Source organism: Oncorhynchus keta, chromosome 30 (genome assembly GCF_023373465.1).
Source record: "Oncorhynchus keta strain PuntledgeMale-10-30-2019 chromosome 30, Oket_V2, whole genome shotgun sequence".
In the NCBI taxonomy this organism is placed as follows: Eukaryota; Metazoa; Chordata; class Actinopteri; order Salmoniformes; family Salmonidae; genus Oncorhynchus; species Oncorhynchus keta.
The window spans coordinates 42,556,938-42,580,237 of NC_068450.1; the positions used below are offsets into that span (position 1 = coordinate 42,556,938).

The 23,300-nt window shown below is 42.7% G+C and overlaps 2 protein-coding genes and 1 long non-coding RNA gene across 13 annotated transcripts in view; all 3 read right to left on the reverse strand.

Annotated features, from left to right (window-relative positions):
- Nucleotides 1–9,516, reverse strand: part of ocrl (OCRL inositol polyphosphate-5-phosphatase) — a 39,913-nt gene extending 30,397 nt beyond the window's left edge. For 2 of the 8 annotated variants that reach the window (XM_052488457.1, XM_052488458.1), the window contains exons 1-3: nt 7,477–8,197; nt 779–870; nt 351–389 (exon numbers count right to left, since the gene is read on the reverse strand). The gene's annotated coding sequence lies outside the window, so the exon portion shown is untranslated. Of the gene's footprint in view, nt 1–350; nt 390–778; nt 871–7,476; nt 8,198–8,242; nt 8,608–8,962; nt 9,344–9,442 lie in introns of those variants that run through there. The other 6 variants (XM_052488455.1, XM_052488454.1, XM_052488456.1 and 3 more) reach the window with 6 other exon arrangements.
- A 419-nt stretch (nt 9,517–9,935) lies between these two features.
- On the reverse strand, nt 9,936–18,963 carry si:ch73-335m24.2 (protein eva-1 homolog C). Of its 3 annotated transcripts, none has more exons than XM_035744679.2 (8): nt 18,747–18,963; nt 13,919–14,121; nt 12,193–12,316; nt 11,779–11,931; nt 11,250–11,393; nt 11,008–11,085; nt 10,792–10,875; nt 9,936–10,480 (listed from the first exon to the last, which is right to left on the reverse strand). In XM_035744679.2, the coding sequence occupies exons 1-8, from the start codon at nt 18,856–18,858 to the stop codon at nt 10,086–10,088; spliced, it is 1,293 nt and encodes a 430-aa protein (XP_035600572.1). In that variant the 5' UTR covers nt 18,859–18,963; the 3' UTR covers nt 9,936–10,085. The 3 variants fall into 3 exon arrangements, with proteins under 3 accessions (XP_035600572.1, XP_035600574.1, XP_035600573.1); XM_035744681.2 differs by lacking the exon at nt 18,747–18,963 and adding an exon at nt 15,930–16,074; XM_035744680.2 differs by lacking the exon at nt 10,792–10,875 and having other exon boundaries at nt 18,747–18,958.
- Nucleotides 18,964–19,315: 352 nt separating this feature from the next.
- On the reverse strand, nt 19,316–22,757 carry LOC127914009 (uncharacterized). 2 transcript variants are annotated; one of them, XR_008087594.1, is made up of 2 exons: nt 20,243–22,757; nt 19,316–20,043 (listed from the first exon to the last, which is right to left on the reverse strand). It is a non-coding gene; the product is annotated as an uncharacterized LOC127914009 (long non-coding RNA). The 2 variants fall into 2 exon arrangements; XR_008087593.1 differs by having other exon boundaries at nt 19,316–20,048.
- Between the last annotated feature and the right edge of the window lie 543 nt (nt 22,758–23,300).

Here is a 23,300-nt window from a genome sequence, read left to right on the forward strand (position 1 = left end):
AACAGTGATTTGGAAACAGTGACCCACTTCAACCGAGTGCAGATTGCCACATTGCCATAGGCAACTCATGACCAACTTTTGCAACCAAATAAAGCTGCAGACACATCCAGGCATGGAGCTCAGGGCATTGCATGCTCTAAAAATGTAGCCAAATTGAATGTAGACCGACTGAAATGTTTTTATTGTAGTATTGTTGCCACAACACTGGTCTTGCACATAAGCTCATATTATAAAAAGGTAGAAACAACAACCTGATCCATTGTTTACAGTAAATCTCCATTAGAAACAATTCCTATCAAGACGGATGCACATTTTTAAAAGAAATAGAAGTATGAGGAGAAAAGTCTTACTTTTTAATGGTAAGTCAATGAACAGCGCTTCTTCGGCCTCTGAAATAAAACGGGTAAAAGGAGGGGGGGTTTATGTCGTGAGAAGGTTCCAATAGGCTTTTGCTGTTGACTTTTAAATGCTGTCTAGCAAGAGAAAAGAAAGCACCTTGGACTTGTTGCACACTACGACAAGCAATAACCTTGAGTAAATACTCCTCCCATGGTAAGGAGTTAAGGAATGTGAAGTGAAATGCCTGCAGGATTTTGAGGAGAGGGGCTCTGCATCAAAAATAACTGTTTCATGACTGGAAGCACAAACATTTCATATAAAAATCTCTGAAAACGAGCCTGTTGGAAGTTAATTTAAAAATCATTTACTTAGCCTGCATTACAAACTGCATGGAATTTAGTCTCAAAGGATAACTTAGAGAAACCATATGTTCACTTACGTCGCACTATCTGAAAATGACTGTTGATGGGTATGGACAACTGAGGTACCGGAGAGGACACAACAGCATCAGGGTTAGCCAAAACACCCAACCTGGAGGGAGAAGAGGAAATTATATTTAAATACAGCACCCTAAATGGTTGGTTTTCAGCTAAAAAGTTTAATTTGATGCAATTTGCATAATGCTTCATGCAATATAGTGAGCGAGAGGTTTTGTCATAGCGATTTCATGGACCTCATCTCAAAAAATGTATCAGGGAGGGAAAAATACATTTCTAAATAACTTCCATAACTTTTGCAGTTTCATGCAAGACATTCAAATGCAAGTGCAATGAAAGGAAATGTAAATGATTAGGTCTGAATGTTAGAGCTTCAGAGCTGTGATGCTAGGGTTAATATAGGGTCATATATTTCTCTCTCTCTCCCTGATGATGACAACGCAACAGCCAAAGCATCAGCGAACTGAAGCCGATTCCAATTGAAATCCATGCAAGACACTCAAATAACAGACAGCTTAACCTCATATGAAATGCTTACAAGGCCTGAGCTTTAATCCATATCAAATGGAGAGTTTGCCAGAGCTGTTACGTGGGTTAATGTAGGTCGTGTTTCAGTCCCCAACAATGACTGTGCAGCAGCAGCCAGGGCATCGGGTTCGGCAGAACATGTCCACACATCCGTTCAAGTCTAACCAGGAAATGTGATTACTGTGGAGTTGTAGAAAATGATTCAACCCTGGCTGCTTGTCGGAATGTGTCAAGTCGGGACACTCTTTTCCAAAAAGGCTAGCTGGAGATAGCTCAGTAAGTAGTACACCCAACTTTTAAAAAAATATATATATCAAATCACAATGTTTTATCCCCTTCGTAATTTAGGCTACATTTAACATCAACAAGTAGGCCTCTATTACCATGACAACCCTTGTCCCTCACCATCATTCCAGCAAGAAACGATCAATTCAACACGTGACATCATTGAAAAAAAGCCTGACATCATCCCCTCCTGGCACCTCTCCTTGCAATCACTGCCTTACGAGCACTTTCAGCACGTTTCCTTCAAGTTGGTAACCAACTATAGGCAAGTCATACAGAGGGCCTGGGACCTCTCTCAGCTTATGAGAGCAAAGCATAGACCTATGAGTCAGACTGGAGCAGGGCTTAGCTCAGTGTGTACAGTTTTGATGCATTTAGGTAGCTCCCATGCCAGTCCCATTAGAATCTAGGACATGGTAGTGGAATGCAGGTATAATACAGTGGCTGGTACTGGGGCTAATTGCCCTCTCTCTGCCACACATAGATGTAATGTTCCTGAGTCTTACTGCTCGCTAAACAAAAACATCCAACAAGCAACCATGTGCTCAAGCTGCAGGCTGAGAATCTCCTCTTGAACCCAAGATGGGTGCTGTAAACAGCTTACTTTGAGACTGTGGCTGTTCTGCTTGCTCCTGACTGTCCATATTAAGAACTCAGCAACAACAACTTTTCACTTTTATACTGAAACATCTGATTGCAGGAAAAGCCACTTCGGCAGCAGGCTACATCAACATGACATTCTGACGTGAAAACCACTAGGACATCTGAGATCTGTAATAAATGGCCTGCGTGCATTTGACAGTGAACTCCCATCAGGACACAGCGGATCAATTTCAGGCTCTTTCTGGCATGATGCACTGAGGTCTATCGCTTTATGCTGCAGTGTTTCTCTTGAGAGGCATACCTGGGAATTATCACTCCACCTCAACATTATACTGCTAAAATTGTAACGACGCAACCCTGTTATTCAAGGTAGACTACAGTATACACAGCAGCACAGCCAACATTGGTATGGTGGTTCTGCAGATTGTCTTGTAGAGAGGGTTCACAAGAAGCAAAATGCCTTACAAGTAGCAGTCAGAGCGGAAGACGTTTTGCAACGCAATGTGTCATCTTAAATTGTGCACCACAGCTTGACAAAAATAAACCTGACCACTGGAGTGCAACTCATCATTATGTGCATGTTTGTTGACCCAGTCTGAGTGAGAAAGGCAGATATGAATAGGGCTTTGGCGGTCATGAAAATGTGTCAGCCGGTAATTGTCATGCAAATTACTGCCGGTCTAACGGTAACTGACTTAATTAACGTAAACACTTTTAGCATCTCCAAGCCTTTTAATATACACCGTCACAATAAAGCCATTATTTATTTTAGGTCTAAAGAACCATGATATGAAGAAAATTTATTTCAGAAGAACAAAATATGAGTCGGTCTACTGTTTGTTATCTGGCTATGTGCCATGCCATAGGCTGTAAGCTACTTCAATTAGCAGACAAGATTTGCTTATAAGTCCTGTGCCATTATTTTATGTTATATGATTTTATAGTAAGAAGGATATAATTTAACTTAGCTGTATAAGATAGAAATTATATTTTCACCATTCCAGAAATAGTGCACATATGAAGTGGCTACATTGACCATAAAAGTGATCATTTGAAAAGGTCCTATATGCTAGATTTAGAGTTATTTGATAACTTTAGTTGTGAACGATACAAACCTTAGAATGTCTTAGAAATCAACACATATATGCATGATGTGACTACACTGAGTATACAAAACATTAGGAACACCTTCCTAATATTGAGTTACACCCATTTTTGCCCTCAGAACAGCCTCAATTCGTCGGGTCATGGACTCTACAGTGTCGAAAGCGTTCCACAGGGATGCTGGCCCATGTGGACTCCAATGCTTCCCACAGTTGTGTTAAGTTGACTTGACGTCCTTTGGGTGGTGGACCATTCTTGATACACATTGGAAACTGTTGAGCGTGAAAAACCCAGCAGTGTTGGATTTCTTGACGCACTCAAACCGGCGCACCTGACACCAACAACCAAGCCTGTTCAAAGGGACAAAACTTTTGTCTTGCCCATTCAACCTCTGAATGGCACACAAACAATCCGTCTCAATTGTTTGAAGGTTTAAAAATCCTTGTTAAACCGGTCTTCTCTCCTTCATCTACACTGATTGAAATGGATTTAACAAGTGACATCAATAAGGGATCATAGCTTTCAACTGGATTCACATGGTCAGTCTGTCATGGAAAGAGCAATGTGTTCCTAATGTTTTGTACTCTCAGTTTATAGGCTATTGATGATATGAAAAAGTTGCAAAAAAAGCTTGCGGCCTGTTCCTTGCCTCAGGCTGCACACACTGTTCTCTCATCATGATCAGACTATTCTCAATTTAACCTCATCTTTGCTAATATGTAAAAGGAGTTCAGATTTAGAATGGCCAGTTATTAAAAAATGGGCAGGAACAGGGGCAGGGTGAAAAAATACCTAATCCGTATGCACTCGATTAGTGAATGGAGGCCGCTTTCCCATCGAATAGTGAATGGAGGCCTCTTTCCCCCTGGTTTGTTTTTTAAATCATGCCGAGTATATAGCGGTTTTATAGCGGAGCAATGCTTAATATTAGAAGCTGAGAAATATATATAGAAGCAGTAGAAAGCTGGGATCATTTTTTAGAGGCAACCATCAAAAAAGTGCTTCACACAGGATAGCATTTATAAATAAAATGTCTGGGCTTATAAGAACACTTATTTCACTCAAGTCATCAACCACTGTTTGAGTAGTATGCAGCCTCTCGCTGTGTGGCAGGCGATATTCCACCCAAATTCCTTATGCCATGGACTCTCCAACCCTGTTCCAGCAGCTACCCAGTGGTTACATTTGGGAAACAAAGTGAAATCTGCTTGGGAACATCTATAGTAACATATTTTCACAACAAAACATACACTGCTCAAAAAAATAAAGGGAACACTTAAACAACACAATGTAACTCCAAGTCAATCACACTTCTGTGAAATCAAACTGTCCACTTAGGAAGCAACACTGATTGACAATACATTTCACATGCTGTTGTGCAAATGGACTAGACAACAGGTGGAAATTATAGGCAATTAGCAAGACACCCCCAATAAAGGAGTTGTTCTGCAGGTGGTGACCACAGACCACTTCTCAGTTCCTATGCTTCCTGGCTGATGTTTTGGTCACTTTTGAATGCTGGCGGTGCTTTCACTCTAGTGGTAGCATGAGACGGAGTCTACAACCCACACAAGTGGCTCAGGTAGTGCAGCTCATCCAGGATGGCACATCAATGCGAGCTGTGGCAAGAAGGTTTGCTGTGTCTGTCAGCGTAGTGTCCAGAGCATGGAGGCGCTACCAGGAGACAGGCCAGTACATCAGGAGACGTGGAGGAGGCCGTAGGAGGGCAACAACCCAGCAGCAGGACCGCTACCTCCGCCTTTGTGCAAGGAGGAGCAGGAGGAGCACTGCCAGAGCCCTGCAAAATGACCTCCAACAGGCCACAAATGTGCATGTGTCTGCTCAAACGGTCAGAAATAGACCCCATGAGGGTGGTAGTATGAGGGCCCGACGTCCACAGGTGGGGGTTGTGCTTACAGCCCAACACCGTGCAGGACGTTTGGCATTTGCCAGAAAACACCAAGATTGGCAAATTCACCACTGGCGCCCTGTGCTCTTCACAGATGAAAGCATGTTCACACTGAGCACGTGACAGAGTCTTGAGACGCCGTGGAGAACGTTCTGATGCCTGCAACATCCTCCAACATGACCGGTTTGGCGGTGGGTCAGTCATGGTGTGGGGTGGCATTTCTTTGGGGGGGCCGCACAGTCCTCCATGTGCTCGCCAGAGGTAGCCTGACTGCCATTAGGTACCGAGATGAGATCCTCAGACCCCTTGTGAGACCATATGCTGGTGCGGTCTGCCCTGGGTTCCTTCTAATGCAAGACAATGCTGGACCTCATGTGGCTGGAGTGTGTCAGCAGTTCCTGCAAGAGGAAGGCATTGATGCTATGGACTGGCCCGCCCGTTCCCCAGACCTGAATCCAATTGAGCACATCTGGGACATCATGTCTCGCTCCATCCACCAACGCCACGTTGCACCACAGACTATCCAGAAGTTGGCGGATGCTTTAGTCCAGGTCTGGGAGGAGATCCCTCAGGAGACCATCCGCCACCTCATCAGGAGCATGCCCAGGCGTTGTCGGGAGTTCATACAGGCATGTGGAGGCCACACACACTACTGAGCCTCATTTTGACTTGTTTTAAGGACATTACATCAAAGTTGGATCAGCCTGTAGCGTGGTTTTCCACTTTAATTTTGAGTGTGACTCCAAATCCAGACCGCCATGGGTTGATAAATTTGATTTCCATTAATAATTTGTGTGTGATTTTCTTGTCAGCACATTCAACTATGTAAAAAAAAAGTATTTAATAAGAATATTTCATTCATTCAGATCTAGGATGTGTTATTTGAGTGTTTCCTTTATTTTTTTGAGCAGTGTATTTCATTAAGATGTTGACAGCCACTCACTCTGCAGGCTCGAGAAAGGAATGAAGGACAGAGGGGATAGAAACACTCGGTGAGATATTCTGTAGCTAAAGGTGTCAGCCTAGTCATTATGTAAATATTAAAAATGACAAACACAGGCTACATATACGAAAACAATTGCAGCCTATTTGACTGATAAACCTTAGCTTACAACCCAATACGGCGAGAAAAATAGACTTGCTTTCTAATTTGACGCTGTAGAGTCTACAGCGTCAAATTAGACGGTCATGGCCTGTAGACGGTCATGGCTGTGTTCTCTCGGTCACTCGAGTGCATTCGAATTCCAGGTGTTCTTAAAAAAAAATGTAAACGAACAAAATAAACCGCTTTTTGATTGATTTGGGCTTAACTCTAAACCGCCCTGCACCATCAATGAACCAACAGCATTGTCTACAGGCTCATGGATACAACGTTTGGACTGTAGCATAAGGTAACCAGTCCATCCATAATGAATAATGCAGTCCACTCAAAGGCGATTACTAGAATTTGTTTCATTTTGCAGTAGAGGCTAGACCAATTATGTACCAAAGACATCTTAAATCTGTTTTTTTCTCCCGTGCATAATATGTGGTAGGATATTAGACTATGTATTGTATAATGCCACAATCATTATTTGAATTCATTTTTTAAAAATGTTTTTTTACAGATCTGGGGGTCATATATACGCCCATGCGCATTGGTGTTTAGAATGAGTCATAACCTTAGAAAAAGCTGTCCATTTGTTTGCGTTTGGATTAGAAAACACATACACAACGACCATGTTTTCCACTCAGTTTCAACCTGTTGTTAAACTTCTTTCTTCAAATGTAGTAACAGAAAGGTTGCAAGTTCAAATCCCCGAGCTGACAAGGTACAAAATCTGTCGTTCTGCCCCTGAACAGGCAGTTAACCCACTGTTCCTAGGCCGTCATTGAAAATAAGAATTTGTTCTTAACTGACTTGCCTAGTAAAATAAAAGGTTAAAATTATTATTATTATTTTTTTTAACTTTTTTAAAATGGATCGATCACAGTAGGTGAGTTTTAAAAGCATGGTACTGTTTTGATGACAAGTGTTTGTTGTGATTTTCAATTGCATTTGCATTGTGAGTGGTTAGAGGGACAATAGAGTGCCGACAGAGTTGGGTACTACTAACGCATGTCCAGAGTGCATAAAAGGAGATTACCATGACTCAACAGTTAGGTGGAATTTGACTGCGGTCATGACTCATGACTGCCGGTGTGGCGGTCGGTAATACTGTCACCACAACAGCCCTAGATATGAATTAACATTACATTTCAGACAATGAGTTCTCTATTGTTAGTACTTACACAAACTCCCCAGAGCACTCAATCAACGACAATAGCCTGGGTTCCTTCTGACCAGACAGCCTTAGCTCCTGTCCTCTTACAGTTTGAACACCACTATTAAGGAACCAGCAGCAATCATGAGAGGGCAGGGACACAGACTAGGGCAGGCTAGTCTGTGTCCCTGCTTGAACATAAGACCAGAATATTGACTATGATTTTGTGAACAAATATTTTAGCCACTAACTATTCAAGACTGTCTACTCAAGGCTGTTGTGAAATTCTTCAAATGTATCTAAAGCCTATAATGCTTGTGGTATTATTAAAGAAACAAAATGTTAACTAAAGTTAGTACATTTGCACAATCCTCAAAGAGTAAAGCATCATGACCATAGATTGATTGTATGGGCCAAGCAATGGGTTATTTGGTTACATTGATAGCTACATTGTTTTGGAAACTGAAGTTAAAAAAAAAGCAAGCGTTAGTTACGTTAGGCTGTAAGCATTCCACCAACACTGGCATGCACTTCTGAACATAGCATTCCAATCTAACTAGTTTAGTAACTAGGCTAAATGGGTTATCAAATCAATAAACATCTGACATGTTCAGAGTAGCACACACAAACGTTTGACCCACAAGACAGTATTAGCTACACGAACTGTCCTGTTTCAATTTACATTCAAATGCAAGCGAACCTAAACAGTTGGACAATATTCAGGAAGCTAACGTTAGCTAGCTAGCGTTACGCAAGCTAGGTTTTAAAAGCAGAACAAAAAAAATGGCACAGACTTTCAAAAGGATATTGCCAAGCACTGCTCGTCACGTCCGAAGGCCAAAGAGGAATCCATTCTCAGCTATATAATATACACGCGTATGGTAGTTATAGGCAACTAGCTATATTTACTCGGGTCCATCCAGACGTTTTAGGCAAGGAAAGTTGTTCAATCCCCGGGCCCACCCCTGACCCGCGGCCTTCCGGGTGACAGCTGCGGGCGGGGGGCGGGCTATGCTAAGCTTGCAATAGGCTAGGTAACTAGCTAGCTTGCTAATTCCACCATCAACCACTTGACAGCCAGTGCCGTGTGGTTACCAAGCGAGTTATCTAACGACAATAGCCTGGGCTCCTTCTGACCAGACAGCCTTAGCTCCTGTCCTCTTTGCAGTTTAAACACCACTAATAAGGAACCAGCCGCAATCATGAGAGGGCAGGGACACAGACTAGGGCAGGCTAGTCTGTGTGTTTCATTCCAGTTATCTGAATATAATGAGGTTAGGACACCATATCATATAAAACGTACATTAAGGAAAGATAACATAAAGTGACAAAATAATCTACTAAATATTAATTTTCAGTCTAGCTTGGCTGGTTCAATAAATTGTTGCAAGAGGTAGGCTGCGTGCTATGTTCATATGGCTAGACTGGTCCTGGCTTAAAATGTGTCATCCACACGCTCACGGAGAATGCGTGCTAGCTGTGCTAATCAAAATGCCGGTGGCATAATTAGCTACCTAGGTTTGATAAGAATGTCATTATATTGCTAGTAACTCCCTCATCGTGGCACCTTGTCTGCGGTCTGTCTTCTCCCCTCTTCAATGGCCGGCTAGCTAGCCATCCAGCGGCTGCATAAACCCGAAAACTCGGCACTTGCGTTGCGTTGCGACCATTTGTGTACAACTTTGGTTACAGATTCACTCATGTGAACTTGCCCGCTTCGCAGCATTTGCGCACGGTTACTTTCTCCAGAGCAGTGGGGACGAGGTCGTCCGGGAAAAGAAAACAGGCTACATCAGAACAGTCAATTGAATATCATTATGATAATCATAAAGCCTGTTCGTGTGTGAATTGATCATACCATTAGGAATGAGCCCACAAAAACCCTTTAGCCCCTCTATACTGTATTAGGGCAATACAGTGCCTATTTAGGGATTACACTGACAAAACTCTTGGATCCATGTATTCAAAAACGTTTCCAGCTACTAATCTCTTACCTGGACTAAGATTATCAATAACGTGGATGAGGAACAACAGTGAGAACAATGGAGGTCTGTATACCATAGCATGAGCTGGACCTACACTATGCTTGAGGATGGCGTCATCTACTGGACAGTTTACTGTAGGCTACATGAAGATCACCAATAGATGGAATTTAATGGTAAAAAAAGGCCTAAATCAAAGAAACATTTGATTTGACTCAGTGCAATTGAAATTGTCTTACCATTTCCCCAAACTTCTAGGCAAAAAGTTATTACGTTTATTGAAACCCACCAACCAAAAACATGTTGAACTTGTTATTATGTGTGTGCTTCATTCCAGTTATCTGAATATAACGAGCTTAGGACACCATATCATATAAAACGTACATTAAGGAAAGATAGATAACATGAAATTACAAGAAAATAATGTCTACTAAATATTCATTTTCAGTCTATGATTAATGTGTTGCTGCTGTCTGTTCCCACAAACTTTCCTGTGGATTCTCAGGCATTGCAGGCCTTTTATTTTGTGTGTAGTATAGAATACAATAAAATACCTATAGATATTCAGACACTGCTGGCCTTTATCTTATGTCTATTCAATTTGATTCTATTCTACTCTACTCCTGTGGAGTCTCGGGCACTGCAGGCTTTTATTTTATGGATATTCTATTCTATTCCCTATTATCTTATGGATGGCGTATGGGCTGGAGTCCCTGTGGGGCCAGATGTCTCCGAACTTGGGCATCTCCTTCTCCTCTCCCTCCCTCTCCACCATCTCCACCGTCATGGTCGCTGGACTAAAGATATCCGCCGCACGGTAGGACTGGGTGAGGCGGCGGAAGGAGGAGGCATCAGAGGTGTCGTCGTCATACTGGTCCTCCATGACTTCCCGGCGGGGTCTGCGGCTGGCCTTGAGCTCATCCCCCAGCTCTGTTGCCAAGTCCTTGACGTCCCTCACCAAGGTGGAACGCAGGCCGAACAGACAGAGCAGGAAGACTAGACCAGCGCAGATCCCTGAGACAAAGTAGAGAGCCACTCTCTCTGGAAGACCTGTGGGTGGAGGGATGACACACTAGTCTGGGGTGAAATTAGCATGATATTGCTCAATGAGAAATAGATAGAAGACAAAGTCTATATTGACAGCTATACAATCGAGATAGTTACAATTGGTTGGCCTGGTCCCAGATCTATTTGTGCTGTCTTGCCAAATCCTACAGCTATACAGAACAAAGAGATCTGGGACCAGGCTAATGATGGGTGCCTGCTGATCATTAAGTAAGACAAGGCATATTATATAAAGTACAAAGAGGCCCTGCTAATGAGTAACCAGCCTACATGCACACAGAAAACAATAGACCTACCCAGTATTTTGTCAAAAATTTCCAGAGAGTTGGTATAAAGCACGTTTTGAGGCCTGATGACGCCGGGGCCAGTGTACCAGCCTCCTGCAGATGAGAAGGGACTTACTGTGCCTTCTGCCCAACGGCTGCAAATCATATTGTCCACCGACCTAATTGCACTACTAGTAGCTGAGCTAGCTACATTTACTTGGATACATGTATTTGTAGGTGTCTTACCATGTGTGTAGTCTGAGATCAAGAAAGGGTCTGATGTTGAGCCACTCCGTCGCACATCCTCCAAGAGATATCGAGGAACTGGTGAGGCAAAAGAGAGCTCATTTTGATCAATTTCTCCAGAAACATTTTCTCAGTAATCTGGTGAGTCCATGAAAACAATTTCTTCAACTGTGGGTTATAGACACCATGATGTTTGTGTCTCTCACATGGTTGTTGTGGCTCTTTGACTTCTAGTCACATACCACATGTAAAGGACACTCTCAGGTGCTTCCTGGTGCCAGGAAAACATGGGTCCCCAAAGTTCTGAGTGTCAGCCAGCACTGAGCAGTTGGGTCGGCCATGACACCTGCGTGACACCTTCCTCAGGGCAGATGGTGACAGACACTCTGAAGGATAGATGTATACTCTGATCAGATGTGGGTGAAATAAGTCAAATACTTGAGCTGTGCTTGATATAGTCTGATACAAACAAGCAAAAAAAGTCCCTAAAGTATAAACTCCAACCTTAATCAAGCACAAGTATTTAAAATAGGCATATGATCCTGGTCTGACTCTGATATACAGTAGGCTATAGAGGTTGAAAACATGCATAGGTCAAGGGTATATCCATGTACCTTATGCCTACTCATGTGTTACTCATCTGTAGTAAGTAACATAGTAACACACACTATTGATTATGTACTGATAAATGCACATTATTTTTATCCTAGTATTTGACCACTAGATGACACTTTAGTTCCCTGTTTCACACCAATGACTATGGTTTCAGACCCATGTCAGGCTGTGGTGCAGTTTCCTGAGGACAGTTGGGACTCCCGTGCAGCAGGTGGCCAAATGTAGCCGAGTAGATAGCCAGGACAGTGTTATTCTTACACACCAGCCTCAGTCTCTCGTTTTCACACACCAACCTAGTACGGTGGTGCTCTGAAAGATAAAAACAGCAGTATCGATCACTGACAAACTTACTGTATAATACTGTATATTTCAATAGAATTAGATATTATCCTATTCAGTTAAATAAAAACAGACCAATTGAATTCAGTGTCCGATAATACATTTCCGGATGTATCTGATGTATTCAGTTGTGGAGTACTATTCAAGATCTTTTGTCTCCTAAATTCACAACTACACTTTATGACAGTTTGTGTTACCCTCACACAATCAAACCCTGTGGACTAGTCTCACCTGGGCGGCACTTGTAGGACACTATGAGGTACTTGCTGGTGAGGGGACAGGGGTCCTGACCAAACACTGGGCTAATGACAGGTATATGACAGGAACGCCGGTCCTGACACTCCGACACCACTTTCTGCAGGGACAATACAACAATATATATGTCTGAGTGTGAGAAAAATATGCACATTTACATGCAAGTCCTTAGGTCTCAGGCAAGGTTACTCATCAGAAGGCTTTAGCTCAGCAGACAGTCTTGAGGCATACCCAGGTTCAAACCCACAACATATTCAATCACTGCTGTAGTTACATTTACATTTAAGTCATTTAGCAGACGCTCTTATCCAGAGCGACTTACAAATTGGTGCATTCACCTTATGACATCCAGTGGAACAGCCACTTTACAATAGTGCATCTAAATCTTTTAGGGGGGGTGAGAAGGATTACTTATCCTATCCTAGGTATTCCTTAAAGAGGTGGGGTTTCAGGTGTCTCCGGAAGGTGGTGATTGACTCCGCTGTCCTGGCGTCGTGAGGGAGTTTGTTCCACCATTGGGGGGCCAGAGCAGCGAACAGTTTTGACTGGGCTGAGCGGGAACTGTACTTCCTCAGTGGTAGGGAGGCGAGCAGGCCAGAGGTGGATGAACGCAGTGCCCTTGTTTGGGTGTAGGGCCTGATCAGAGCCTGGAGGTACTGAGGTGCCGTTCCCCTCACACCTCCGTAGGCAAGCACCATGGTCTTGTAGCGGATGCGAGCTTCAACTGGAAGCCAGTGGAGAGAGCGGAGGAGCGGGGTGACGTGGGAGAACTTGGGAAGGTTGAACACCAGACGGGCTGCGGCGTTCTGGATGAGTTGTAGGGGTTTAATGGCACAGGCAGGGAGCCCAGCCAACAGCGAGTTGCAGTAATCCAGACGGGAGATGACAAGTGCCTGGATTAGGACCTGCGCCGCTTCCTGTGTGAGGCAGGGTCGTACTCTGCGGATGTTGTAGAGCATGAACCTACAGGAACGGGCCACCGCCTTGATGTTAGTTGAGAACGACAGGGTGTTGTCCAGGATCACGCCAAGGTTCTTAGCGCTCTGGGAGGAGGACACAATGGAGTTGTCAACCGTGATGGCGAGATCATGGAACGGGCAGTCCTTCCCCGGGAGGAAGAGGAGCTCCTTCTTGCCGAGGTTCAGCTTGAGGTGGTGATCCGTCATCATCATTCTTTTCCTTTTTCTTCTGTCCTTCTTTTGTCCTTATTTTGTCTTCCTTTCTTCTGTTAACTAGATATTTTTTGTTGTTATTCTTTGTAAGCTAGCTAGCTTCTTCCAGGAGAGTCCCTAGCAACTGCTTAGCAACAAGTAAACAATTCTGCTAGCAATTCAGCTAGCTAAGATAACTGTACAATTTTATGAAAAATAGTTACTTTTTCAAAAGCCTGTCTTTTTGGTTTGTTCCTTGTTTTGTCTTCTATTGAGTCTTGCAGTTTTCTCTTGATTTTTTTCGATGTACTTCACTCTAAAAAAACATTTAAATCTCAATATATACAGGAGCTCATTTTTCAGCAGCTGCTCAATTTAGAACTCCGGAACAGAACTGTAGTAAGTCCTAACAGTATGTGATTCATATTATTTAAGTGAAGAGTCCAATGTTCTTAAGTTATCAACTTGTGGAGCTAACTGCTGATAAGTTGGCTTCTGTTTTGCTGTCAGTAATAGAGGACAACTCTGTATGGCTAATTACTATACTGTACCTGGATAGCGACAGTGGAAGTGCATCCAGTGTTGTCCTCAGTCATGTTTGTGTTTGCAGGGGGACATAAGTTCTTGCTGGGGACACGACGTCCGTAGAATGCTGACAGGACGGACACAGAGGTTCTGGAGGGACACTTGATTGAAAGGGTGTCTCCATCGCAGGCATGAGCAGTGTGGTTTCTTAGTATTGTGTGGAGGTACACTGAAAAGGAACAGAAGGTATGCATGGAGATAAGACAGACCTCAAAGATCAAACTGACAACTGTCAATGCTTTTGATCAAATCCACCACTTCTCAAGAAATGGAGCAGAAAATATACATAGAAAATAATTCAAAGAAATAGGCCCTATTATGCAACGGGGATTATTATGCCAAAATATTGTATTGTAATTGATTTTACATTTTAGAGGCAGGCACTGCCAACAGTACAATATAACACTGTTCAAATAGTCATGCAGTGTCATGCAGTGACTTGTCATGCAGTGCTTTCAGAAAGTATTCATACTCCTTGACTGGAGTGTGGTGCCAGGAAAACAACCTCTCTCACTGAACGTCAACAAAACAAAGGAGATGATCGTGCACTTCAGGAAACAGCAGAGGGAGCACCCCCCCTATCCACATCGACGAGACAGTAGTGGAGAAGGTGTAAAGTTTTAAGTTCCTTGGCATACACATCACGGACAAATTGTGGTGAAGAAGGCAGTGTGGCGAAGAAGGCACAACAGCGCCTCTTCAACCTCAGGAGGCTGAAGAAATTTGACTTGGCACCTAAAACACTCACAAACTTTTACAGATGCACAATTGAGAGCATCCTGTCGGGCTGTATCACTGTCTGGTATGGCAACTGCACCTCCATCAACCTCAAGGCTCTCCAGAGGGTGGTGCGGTCTGCACAACGCATCACCGGTGGAAAACTATCTGCCCTCCAGGACACCTACAGCACCCGATGTCACAGGAAGGTCATAAAGATCATCAAGGACAATAACCACCCGAGCCACTGCCTGTTCACCCCTCTACCATCCAGAAGGCGAGGTCAGTACAGGTGCATCAAAGCTGGGACCGAGAGACTGAAAAGCAGCTTCTATCTCAAGGCCATCAGAATGTTAAACAGCCATCACTAACACAAAGGCTGCTGCCTACATACAGACACAAATCATTGACCACTTTAATAAATGGATCACTAGTCATTTTAAATAATACCACTTTAATGTTTACATATCTTACATTACTCATCTAATATGTATATACTGTATTTTATTCCATCTATTGCATCTTGCCTATGCCACTCAGCTATTGCTCCTCCATATATTTATATGTACATATTCTTATTCCATCCACTTACATTTGTGTGTATGAGGAAATTGTTGTGGAATTGTTAAATTACTTGTTAGTTGTTAATGCACTGTCAGAACTAGAAGCACAAGCATTTCGCTACACTCGCATTAACATCTGCTAACCATGTGTATGTGACCAATAAACTTATTCCAAAATTTTGCTGTGTTACAGCCTGAATTCAAAATGGGTTGAATTTATTTGTATTTATTACCCATCTATACACAATGCCCCTAATGTCAAAGTGAAAACATGTCAAGACAAGTAAAGGTCAAAACCCAGGAGGACGCGGAACTAGGAGCTGAACCAACAAGATGAACTGGCAACAAACAGACAGAAAACACAGGTATAAGTACCCAGGGGATAATAGGGAAGATGGACGACACCTGGAGGGGGGTGGAGACAAGCACAAGGACAGGTGCAACAGATCAGGGTGTGATAGGGTTAGTCTCTAAGAGATTTGCACACCTGGATTGTACAATATTCAAACGTTATTCTTTAGAAAATTCTTCAAGCTCTATCAAATTGGTTGTTGATCATTGCTAGACAACCGTTTAAGTCTTCCCATAGATTTACAAGCAAATTTAAGACAAAACTGTAACTCCCCCTACTCAGGAACATTCACTGTCTTCTTGGTAAGCAACTCTAGCAACTCCACTTTACAATAGCAACACTTACTGTTGACCCGGGGAAGCTTTAGCAGGGCAGAAATTTGACAGACTGACTTGTTGGAAAGGTGGCATCCTACGACGGTGCCATGTTTTAAGTCACTGAGCTCAGTAAGGCCATTCTACTGCCAATGTTAGGCTATGGAGATTGCATGGCTGTGTGCTCGATGTTATACACCTGTCAACAACGGGTGTGGCTGAAATAGCCGTATCAACTCATTTGATAGGGTGTCCAAATACGTTTGTGTACGTAGTGTACTTTCTGAAGTCTGTATCTAATCTTCTGGGAGTGGTTTTAATCAGCTTTTTACTAGTTGACAAGCTGTTCAGAGTTTATGAAACATATTTAAGAAATAAAGGATGACCTCACATTCAAGAAGCAATATAGGTCTTGATACACTTGACTTGTTGAACCAAGACCAAATAAAGTAGAGTTAGTAATAAATCAATTGCCATACAAATAAAATAATTGACTAAACACAGAATGAGTTTGTTTTTCCTAAGTCATCATCTTTTAACAATGGAATTACATTACATCTCATGTAATGCAGTTGCTTCTACACCTGCATTACTTGCTGTTTGGGGTTTTAGCACTGAGACATCAGCTGATGTAAGAAGGGCTTCATATATTAATTTGATTTGATTTGATAGACCATCTTGGCAGGTTTACCTGACACTGACGAAGCCTATCCTGGACAAAAAAGCCCTTTTAATGGAGAATCTCCCTTGATTGAAAATGCTTCTTAAATGAGGACTAGGCTTCATCTGTGAAGCAACAGTTTGACACATTGCACATTCTGTGTCCTGTGTCATTGTACTTATGGTCACCCAGCCCTGGTTACAAGAGGGTTGTGTCCCAAACATTGGGAGTAGCTCTCCTGAGCAGTGTTGTGCTATGATACACAATCACATAGGATAACAGAGTTCATAACAGAGTTGGATCCATAGAAATAGAATTCCTAGAATGGACAAAATGTTGACATAAAGGGAAATTATCTCTTCTAGTCATTCTTATTCTATTGTTGGATTTGGACTCATCTTATTTTCACAGCGATTTCCTGGGCTATAGAAATAGAATGAATGTCCTTTCTAGTCATTCTATTTCTATGCCCTGGCCCCTGTCTGTCTCTTCCTGGCTAGGTCTGTTTTGGGTTCCCCAATGTTATGCAGCTCTGCAGAGCCATGGTAGGGCAGTACCAGTCTCTCCCTCACAATGTGCTATTCTTAGAGCAGCTCATTGCTCACACCCATACACAGATGTTGATCCCTGTAATGGTCAGATATAGAAATGGAGTGACAATGACAAGCCCCAGACAAAGGCAACACTGGTCAGTAGTGGTCACCCTGCATGGACTGGCTGTCTATCTTGTCCAAACAAATCATCATGTAACATCTCTGTCTGTTGTCATGCTGAAGTGTCTGACATTCATCAATGAATATGCAACCAGGACAACACAAATACACTCACTGGCCATTTTATTAGGTACATCCATCTAGTACCAGGTTGGACCCCCCTTTGCCTCCAGAACAGCCTGACTTCTTCAGGCCATGGAAACATTGCTCAATTAATATCAATGGACCTAACATGTGCCAGGAAAACCTTCCCCACACCATTACACCACCGCCACCAGCCTGTACTATTGATACCAGGCAAGATGGGGCCATGGACTGATGCTGCTTACGCTAAATCCTAACTGCCATCAGCATGACACAACAGGAACCGGGATTTGTCATACAAGACCATGTTTTTCCACTCCTCAATTGTTCTGTCTTATTGATTGTGTGCCCACTGGAGCTGCTTCTTCTTGTTTTTAGCTGATAGGAATGGAATCCGGTGTGGCGGTGTGCAGCAATAGCCTATCTGTGGCAAAGACCGACGAGTTTTGTGTTCCGAGATGTCGTTCTGCACATCACTGTTGCACTGTGCCGTTATTTGTATGTTTGTGGCCCACCTGTTAGCTTGCACCATTCTTACCATTCTCCTTAAACCTCTTATCAACGAGCTGTTTACGCCCACAGGATTGCCGCGACTGAATGCTTTTTGTTTGTGGCACCATTCTCTGTAAACCCTAGACACTGTCGTGGGTGAAAAGCACAGGAAGTCAGGCCATTTCTGAGATGCTGGAACCAGCATGCCTGGCACCGACGATCATACCACGCTGAATGTCGCTTAGGTGACTCGTTTTGCCACTTGTGACGTTCAAATAAACAGTAACTGAATGCCTTGATGCCTGTCTGCCAGCTTTATATATCATATATATATAGTCTGTATGAGCAAACCATTTTCATGAACGGGGTGGTGTACTTAATCACTGCTATCAGCTCAAACGGGTGTCAATGTCATTCTTATTGAACTACAAAAAAAATACTATTACTCAGGCCTATAATTCTAGATTATGTTTGCTTGATATGTGTATTGAAACAGATAATGGAATGGCCTTTATCAGTGATATGTGGAGAATTAAACAATAATTATATTTTCAGAATTATAATGGTTATTATAATGACATTATTGTCAATGAGGAGGACAGGGTGCTTTAACCCTGACAATTGTCTCTCACAGTGAACCGCTGCCGCTGTTTGTTGGCACAGGATGTCCAGGAGATAAATCAGGGAATGTACCGTCCCAAATGACACCCTACTCCCTACATAGTGCACAACTTTGACCAGAGCCCTGTGAGCAAACCGGGTGCCATTTGGGATGCTGCTCGTGTCTTGCGTAGGCTTCCTCTCTACACAGCATGTAGTGCTGAGTGAGCCATACCAGTATCTATTTTCCCCACTTTTTCTCTATAACAGCAATAACAAAGGCCAAAAACACACTTACCGGAGAAATCGGGAGAGGACCATGCACTGTGCGTGTTCAGAGCCAGGATGAGGAAGAGGGACAGAGAACAGCAGGACCTCCAGAAGCTCCATGGGACTGTCATGGTGCCCATCCTATATTACACACCACCAGTGGGGTTTATCACTATGCGATGCTGCTTGGCTGTTTACTGACCGTGAGCGAGTGGTCAATGATACCCATTGTCTTGACCGTCGAACAGTCCCCCTTTTCACAGTCAAAAGGATCAGCTGACTGTTGTGTGTGCGTGTGTGTGTGTGTGTGTGTGTGTGTGTGTGTGTGTGTGTGTGTGTGTGTGTGTGTGTGTGTGTGTGTGTGTGTGTGTGTGTGTGTGTGTGTGTGTGTGTGTGTGTGTGTGTGTGTGTACATAGATAGGTACAATTGTGCATGCATGTGCTTGTGGGTGTGCATGCAAGCATTTTTTTCCATTTGTGTGTTTATCACCTACCGTCCAAGGTGTGAGAACTATCGACCTACTGTATATGACCTTGATAATTAGCTAATTTCGCAAAGGTTACCTGAACGTCGTTACACATGAGAGAAAATGTATGTACAGTAAGAACTACGTTTTAATTTATTTTATGAGTTGCAGCAAGGCGCGTGAAAACGAAGGATTTGTCAAAAATATACTAAAAATATACATTTGTCAACTTAAACATTCAAAGCAATGAAGATGTATTGGTAAAAAATATATACAAAATAAAGTTAATAAACAAAGTTGCCAGACTTCTATATACAGTATATATACAGACTCCATAAATAAACATGTCAAATTTTTTCACTTATTCAATCCCTCATTCCCCCCCCTGTTACTTGTTACTTGTCCAGGGTCCCTTCCGATATTCACTCACTCCCCCATTCACACTCTTTCCTTCACTCACTCAGTCCCTCACTCACAAAATGTATCTTTTAAGAGTACTAAAATATCCTACTCAACTAGAAGTACTGTTACTATAATGCAATTTTCCTCAAGTATAAGTAAAATTACTGACTTTCAAAAATATTCAAAGTTTAAGTACTCGGAAAAGCTAGTCAATTACAGTAACGAGAGTAGCTGTAATTAGTTACTTCACACCTCTGTCCAAATGGAACCCTAATCCCTTTATACTGCACTACTTGTAATGAGTCCTGGTCAAAATTAGTGCACTACATAGGCAACTGGGTGCCATTTGGGACTTCCTCATAGAGGTGGTTTTCCAGAGGGGCTCACTTCCAGATGCTGTGTGTCTAATGGAGATATGGCTAGTCTGTCTCCCTGAGATAGGCCTTTTCTTTCCCTCTGCTCTGTGGAAGGGGAAGAGAGAGGTCAATGGCAAGTAACACATTTCCAGCCAGCTCTGCTTTTCCAGTAACACTCCAGATATCACACTTAATTGTCACAATGTTGTTTCATTGCTCCATAGGTTTGTGACATATCTGTTGTTTCCATTTTTCTTATCCTAGTCCAAAAAAATGATTTACTAGGAAAGGTACATTACCTGAAGAAAGGTTGTGTGCTTGCTTCAGCTGTTCAAATGTAAGAAAGGATAAAAGTAAATAGTAAGTAGTATATCAAATAACAGTAGTGTTGCAAACACATTCATTAACAAATATTGTCTTTTTACGAGACAGGTTTATTCAAGGCAACTGAAATGCATGCCTGTATCACAGGAGGTTGGTGGCACCTTAATTCCATTCGCTCCGTTCCAACCATTATTGTGAGCCGTCGTCCCCTCAGCCGCCTCCACTGACCTGTATGTTTAAAAGATGTGATGCAAATGGGAACCAAACCCATCATGCTTCAACTGAGCTATCAGCGCCACTCGGTGTAGTTGTTATAGCAACCAAACATTGATCAATTAATAAAACTGGTGAACTGGTGAGTTGGTACGTAGGTTCACAATTGCGCCAACTAGAGTGAGAATCAGTGAGAGTTGATTGGCTTCTCTCGGATAAGATCAGATAGTTGTTTATCGTGTAGGAGATCTCATAGTCAAACACTGGATGCCATTCAGAAATTACTATCAGCCCTGCCCTCCCAAACACAAACTCCCTCCATAACTCTAGAGCAGTGATTATTAACTCTGTTGAGAGGATGGTCAGGGGGCCGGAACAGAATTACAAATCATTTGTAGACTGAAAATTGACTGCAAGAAGCCCAAACCGATATAATGTCTGGCTAAAACATAATAATTTCAAACGTTGCTTACATTTGTATACGATCACGTCTCTCTATTATGCGTGGGAATAATTTAAACAGATTTCATTCATTTAATTAAAATCACTTGGAGCTGATATCCTGGAGTTTTATGTCCAACAATGAAAATGTAAAAAATTTTTTTTTTTTTGCTCAGAAAACTTGGGAGGACCAAATGAAACCATCCCTGGCCCAAATTCGACCCACTGACCGCCAGTTGGGGAACCCTGCTCTAAAGGTCAACCAATTCCGAGATGAGTCACACTCTTAGACACTCTTGGAGCGATACAGTAATTCAGATGGAATTCATAGGGGCTTGGATAGATACACATCCCTGCTTTTTGATCCTATTGAGAAAACCTATTGATCCCACATTTCCAACTTTCCCTTAAGTTATTTTAACTTGACAAGTGATCCAACATACGCCCCGTTGAAATCCAGAACACCTCCCAATGAGTGTCAAGGCGGTGACTAAGTCCTGTAGGGGAACTCCGCCTATGTCTATCACAGGAGGTTGGTGGCATCTTAATTAGGGAGGACACGCTCGTGTTAATGGCTGGAGCGGAATGAGTGGAATGGTATCAAATACATCAAACACATGGTTTGGTGCCATTCCATTCGCTCCGTTCCAGACATTATTATGAGCCGTCCTCTCCTCCGCACCCTCTACTGATGTCTATGGCATGACCTCCTATTCTTTCTTCATTGGTAGAGGATGCTTTGTTACTCTCCATGCTGGCTAATTTCCTGTTCTGGCTGTGGGTTATTTGTCTCATTTCCAGGATTTGTTGGGAGTTTCCATGTCGAGCTTTTGCTTTTTATCCTCCCCCCTCTGTGATGGAAATACCCATCAGACCCTGGGGCGGCAGATACTATATATCTGAGACTAGAAGTACACTGAGCAGAGGTCCATATTGTTCAGTCAAGTGTCCCTGGACTCCTTGTCTTATCAAGGTTTTAGCCCCTCGGAAGGCATGTGTTTCATGAGCCGTCTCCACACGGTTGAAAGATGTCAGAAATCGGTGAACTCCCCCCCTAGACTTATTTATACTGGGTTTACGTATGTACAGCTGGAGCAACTAAATTCCCCGGCAGATGTTGCAACTGTCAACTGATTTCTCACAGATGCACACACTTCAGTGAACAGTGGAACTAAAACCTGGTCTCAAGGGAGGTGTAAAGTGGCAATCATATCAAATTAATTCAATGAATTTGCATCTAGAATATGATGTACTGTAGATATAATAATATAACACCCCGCAGTTTTAATACTTTATTTGCTATAAGCATGTACGGGCCTGATTAAATGAGAAGAGATCATACATGCTTATGATAACTGCATTATAATGGATTTTATAACGTGCTGACTGGTTCGTTCATATTTACCTATGTCCTCACAAATAATCAGCAGATCTTTTACACTTCTGCTACTCTCTGTTCATCATATATGCATAGTCACTTTAATCATATCTACATGTACATACTACCTCAATCAGCCTGCCTAACCGGTGTCTGTATGTTGCCTCGCTACCTTTATAGCCTCGCTACTGTATATAGCCTGTCTTTTTACTGTTGTTTTGTTTCTTTACTTACCTATTGTTCACCTAACACCTTTTTTTGCAATATTGGTTAGAGCCTATAAGAAAGCATTTCACTGTAAGGTGAATACACCTGTTGTATTCGGCGCACATGACAAATAAACTTTGATTTGATTTGATCATTGCTTTATTCGATGAGCTACGGACTTGTGCCTATTTATGGATTATGGACAAACCCTTTTGGTTTTCTTAAAGTTCCCCCCTCCACCACTATACCCTCAGATGGTAACTGAAAGCAAAACTAATCCGCTCCATTCCCTCTACCCAAGGGATGTAGGCTGGGGGTTCTCCCATCATGACACAATGACCCGTGCCTCCACCTCCCCTGTGACTCACCAAGTAACAACATTAACCACAAACACCCATGTGATTTCACTAAAATCATGCCAGCCAGTTTCTACTGCTAACCGTGTAGTCTTAAAGTGTAAGGGGTGCGTAACTGGTGGCAGGGAAGTCAGACGCAGGGAGCAGAACTAGGTAATAGCCGAAGCAGTTTAATTGTAAAACCAACGGCATAACGAAATAAACAAACATGGGTACAAAACCCGACGCGCACCAGTAACATGTGCACAAGCACTTACTAATAAACAATTCCACACAAAGACATGGGGGGGAACAGAGGGTTAAATACACAACAATAAATTAGAAATATTGAAACCAGGTGTGTAGGAAAACAAGACAAAACAAATGGAAAATGAAAAATGAAAAATGGATTGACGGTGGCTAGAAGACCGGTGACGCCGACCACCGAACACCGCCTGA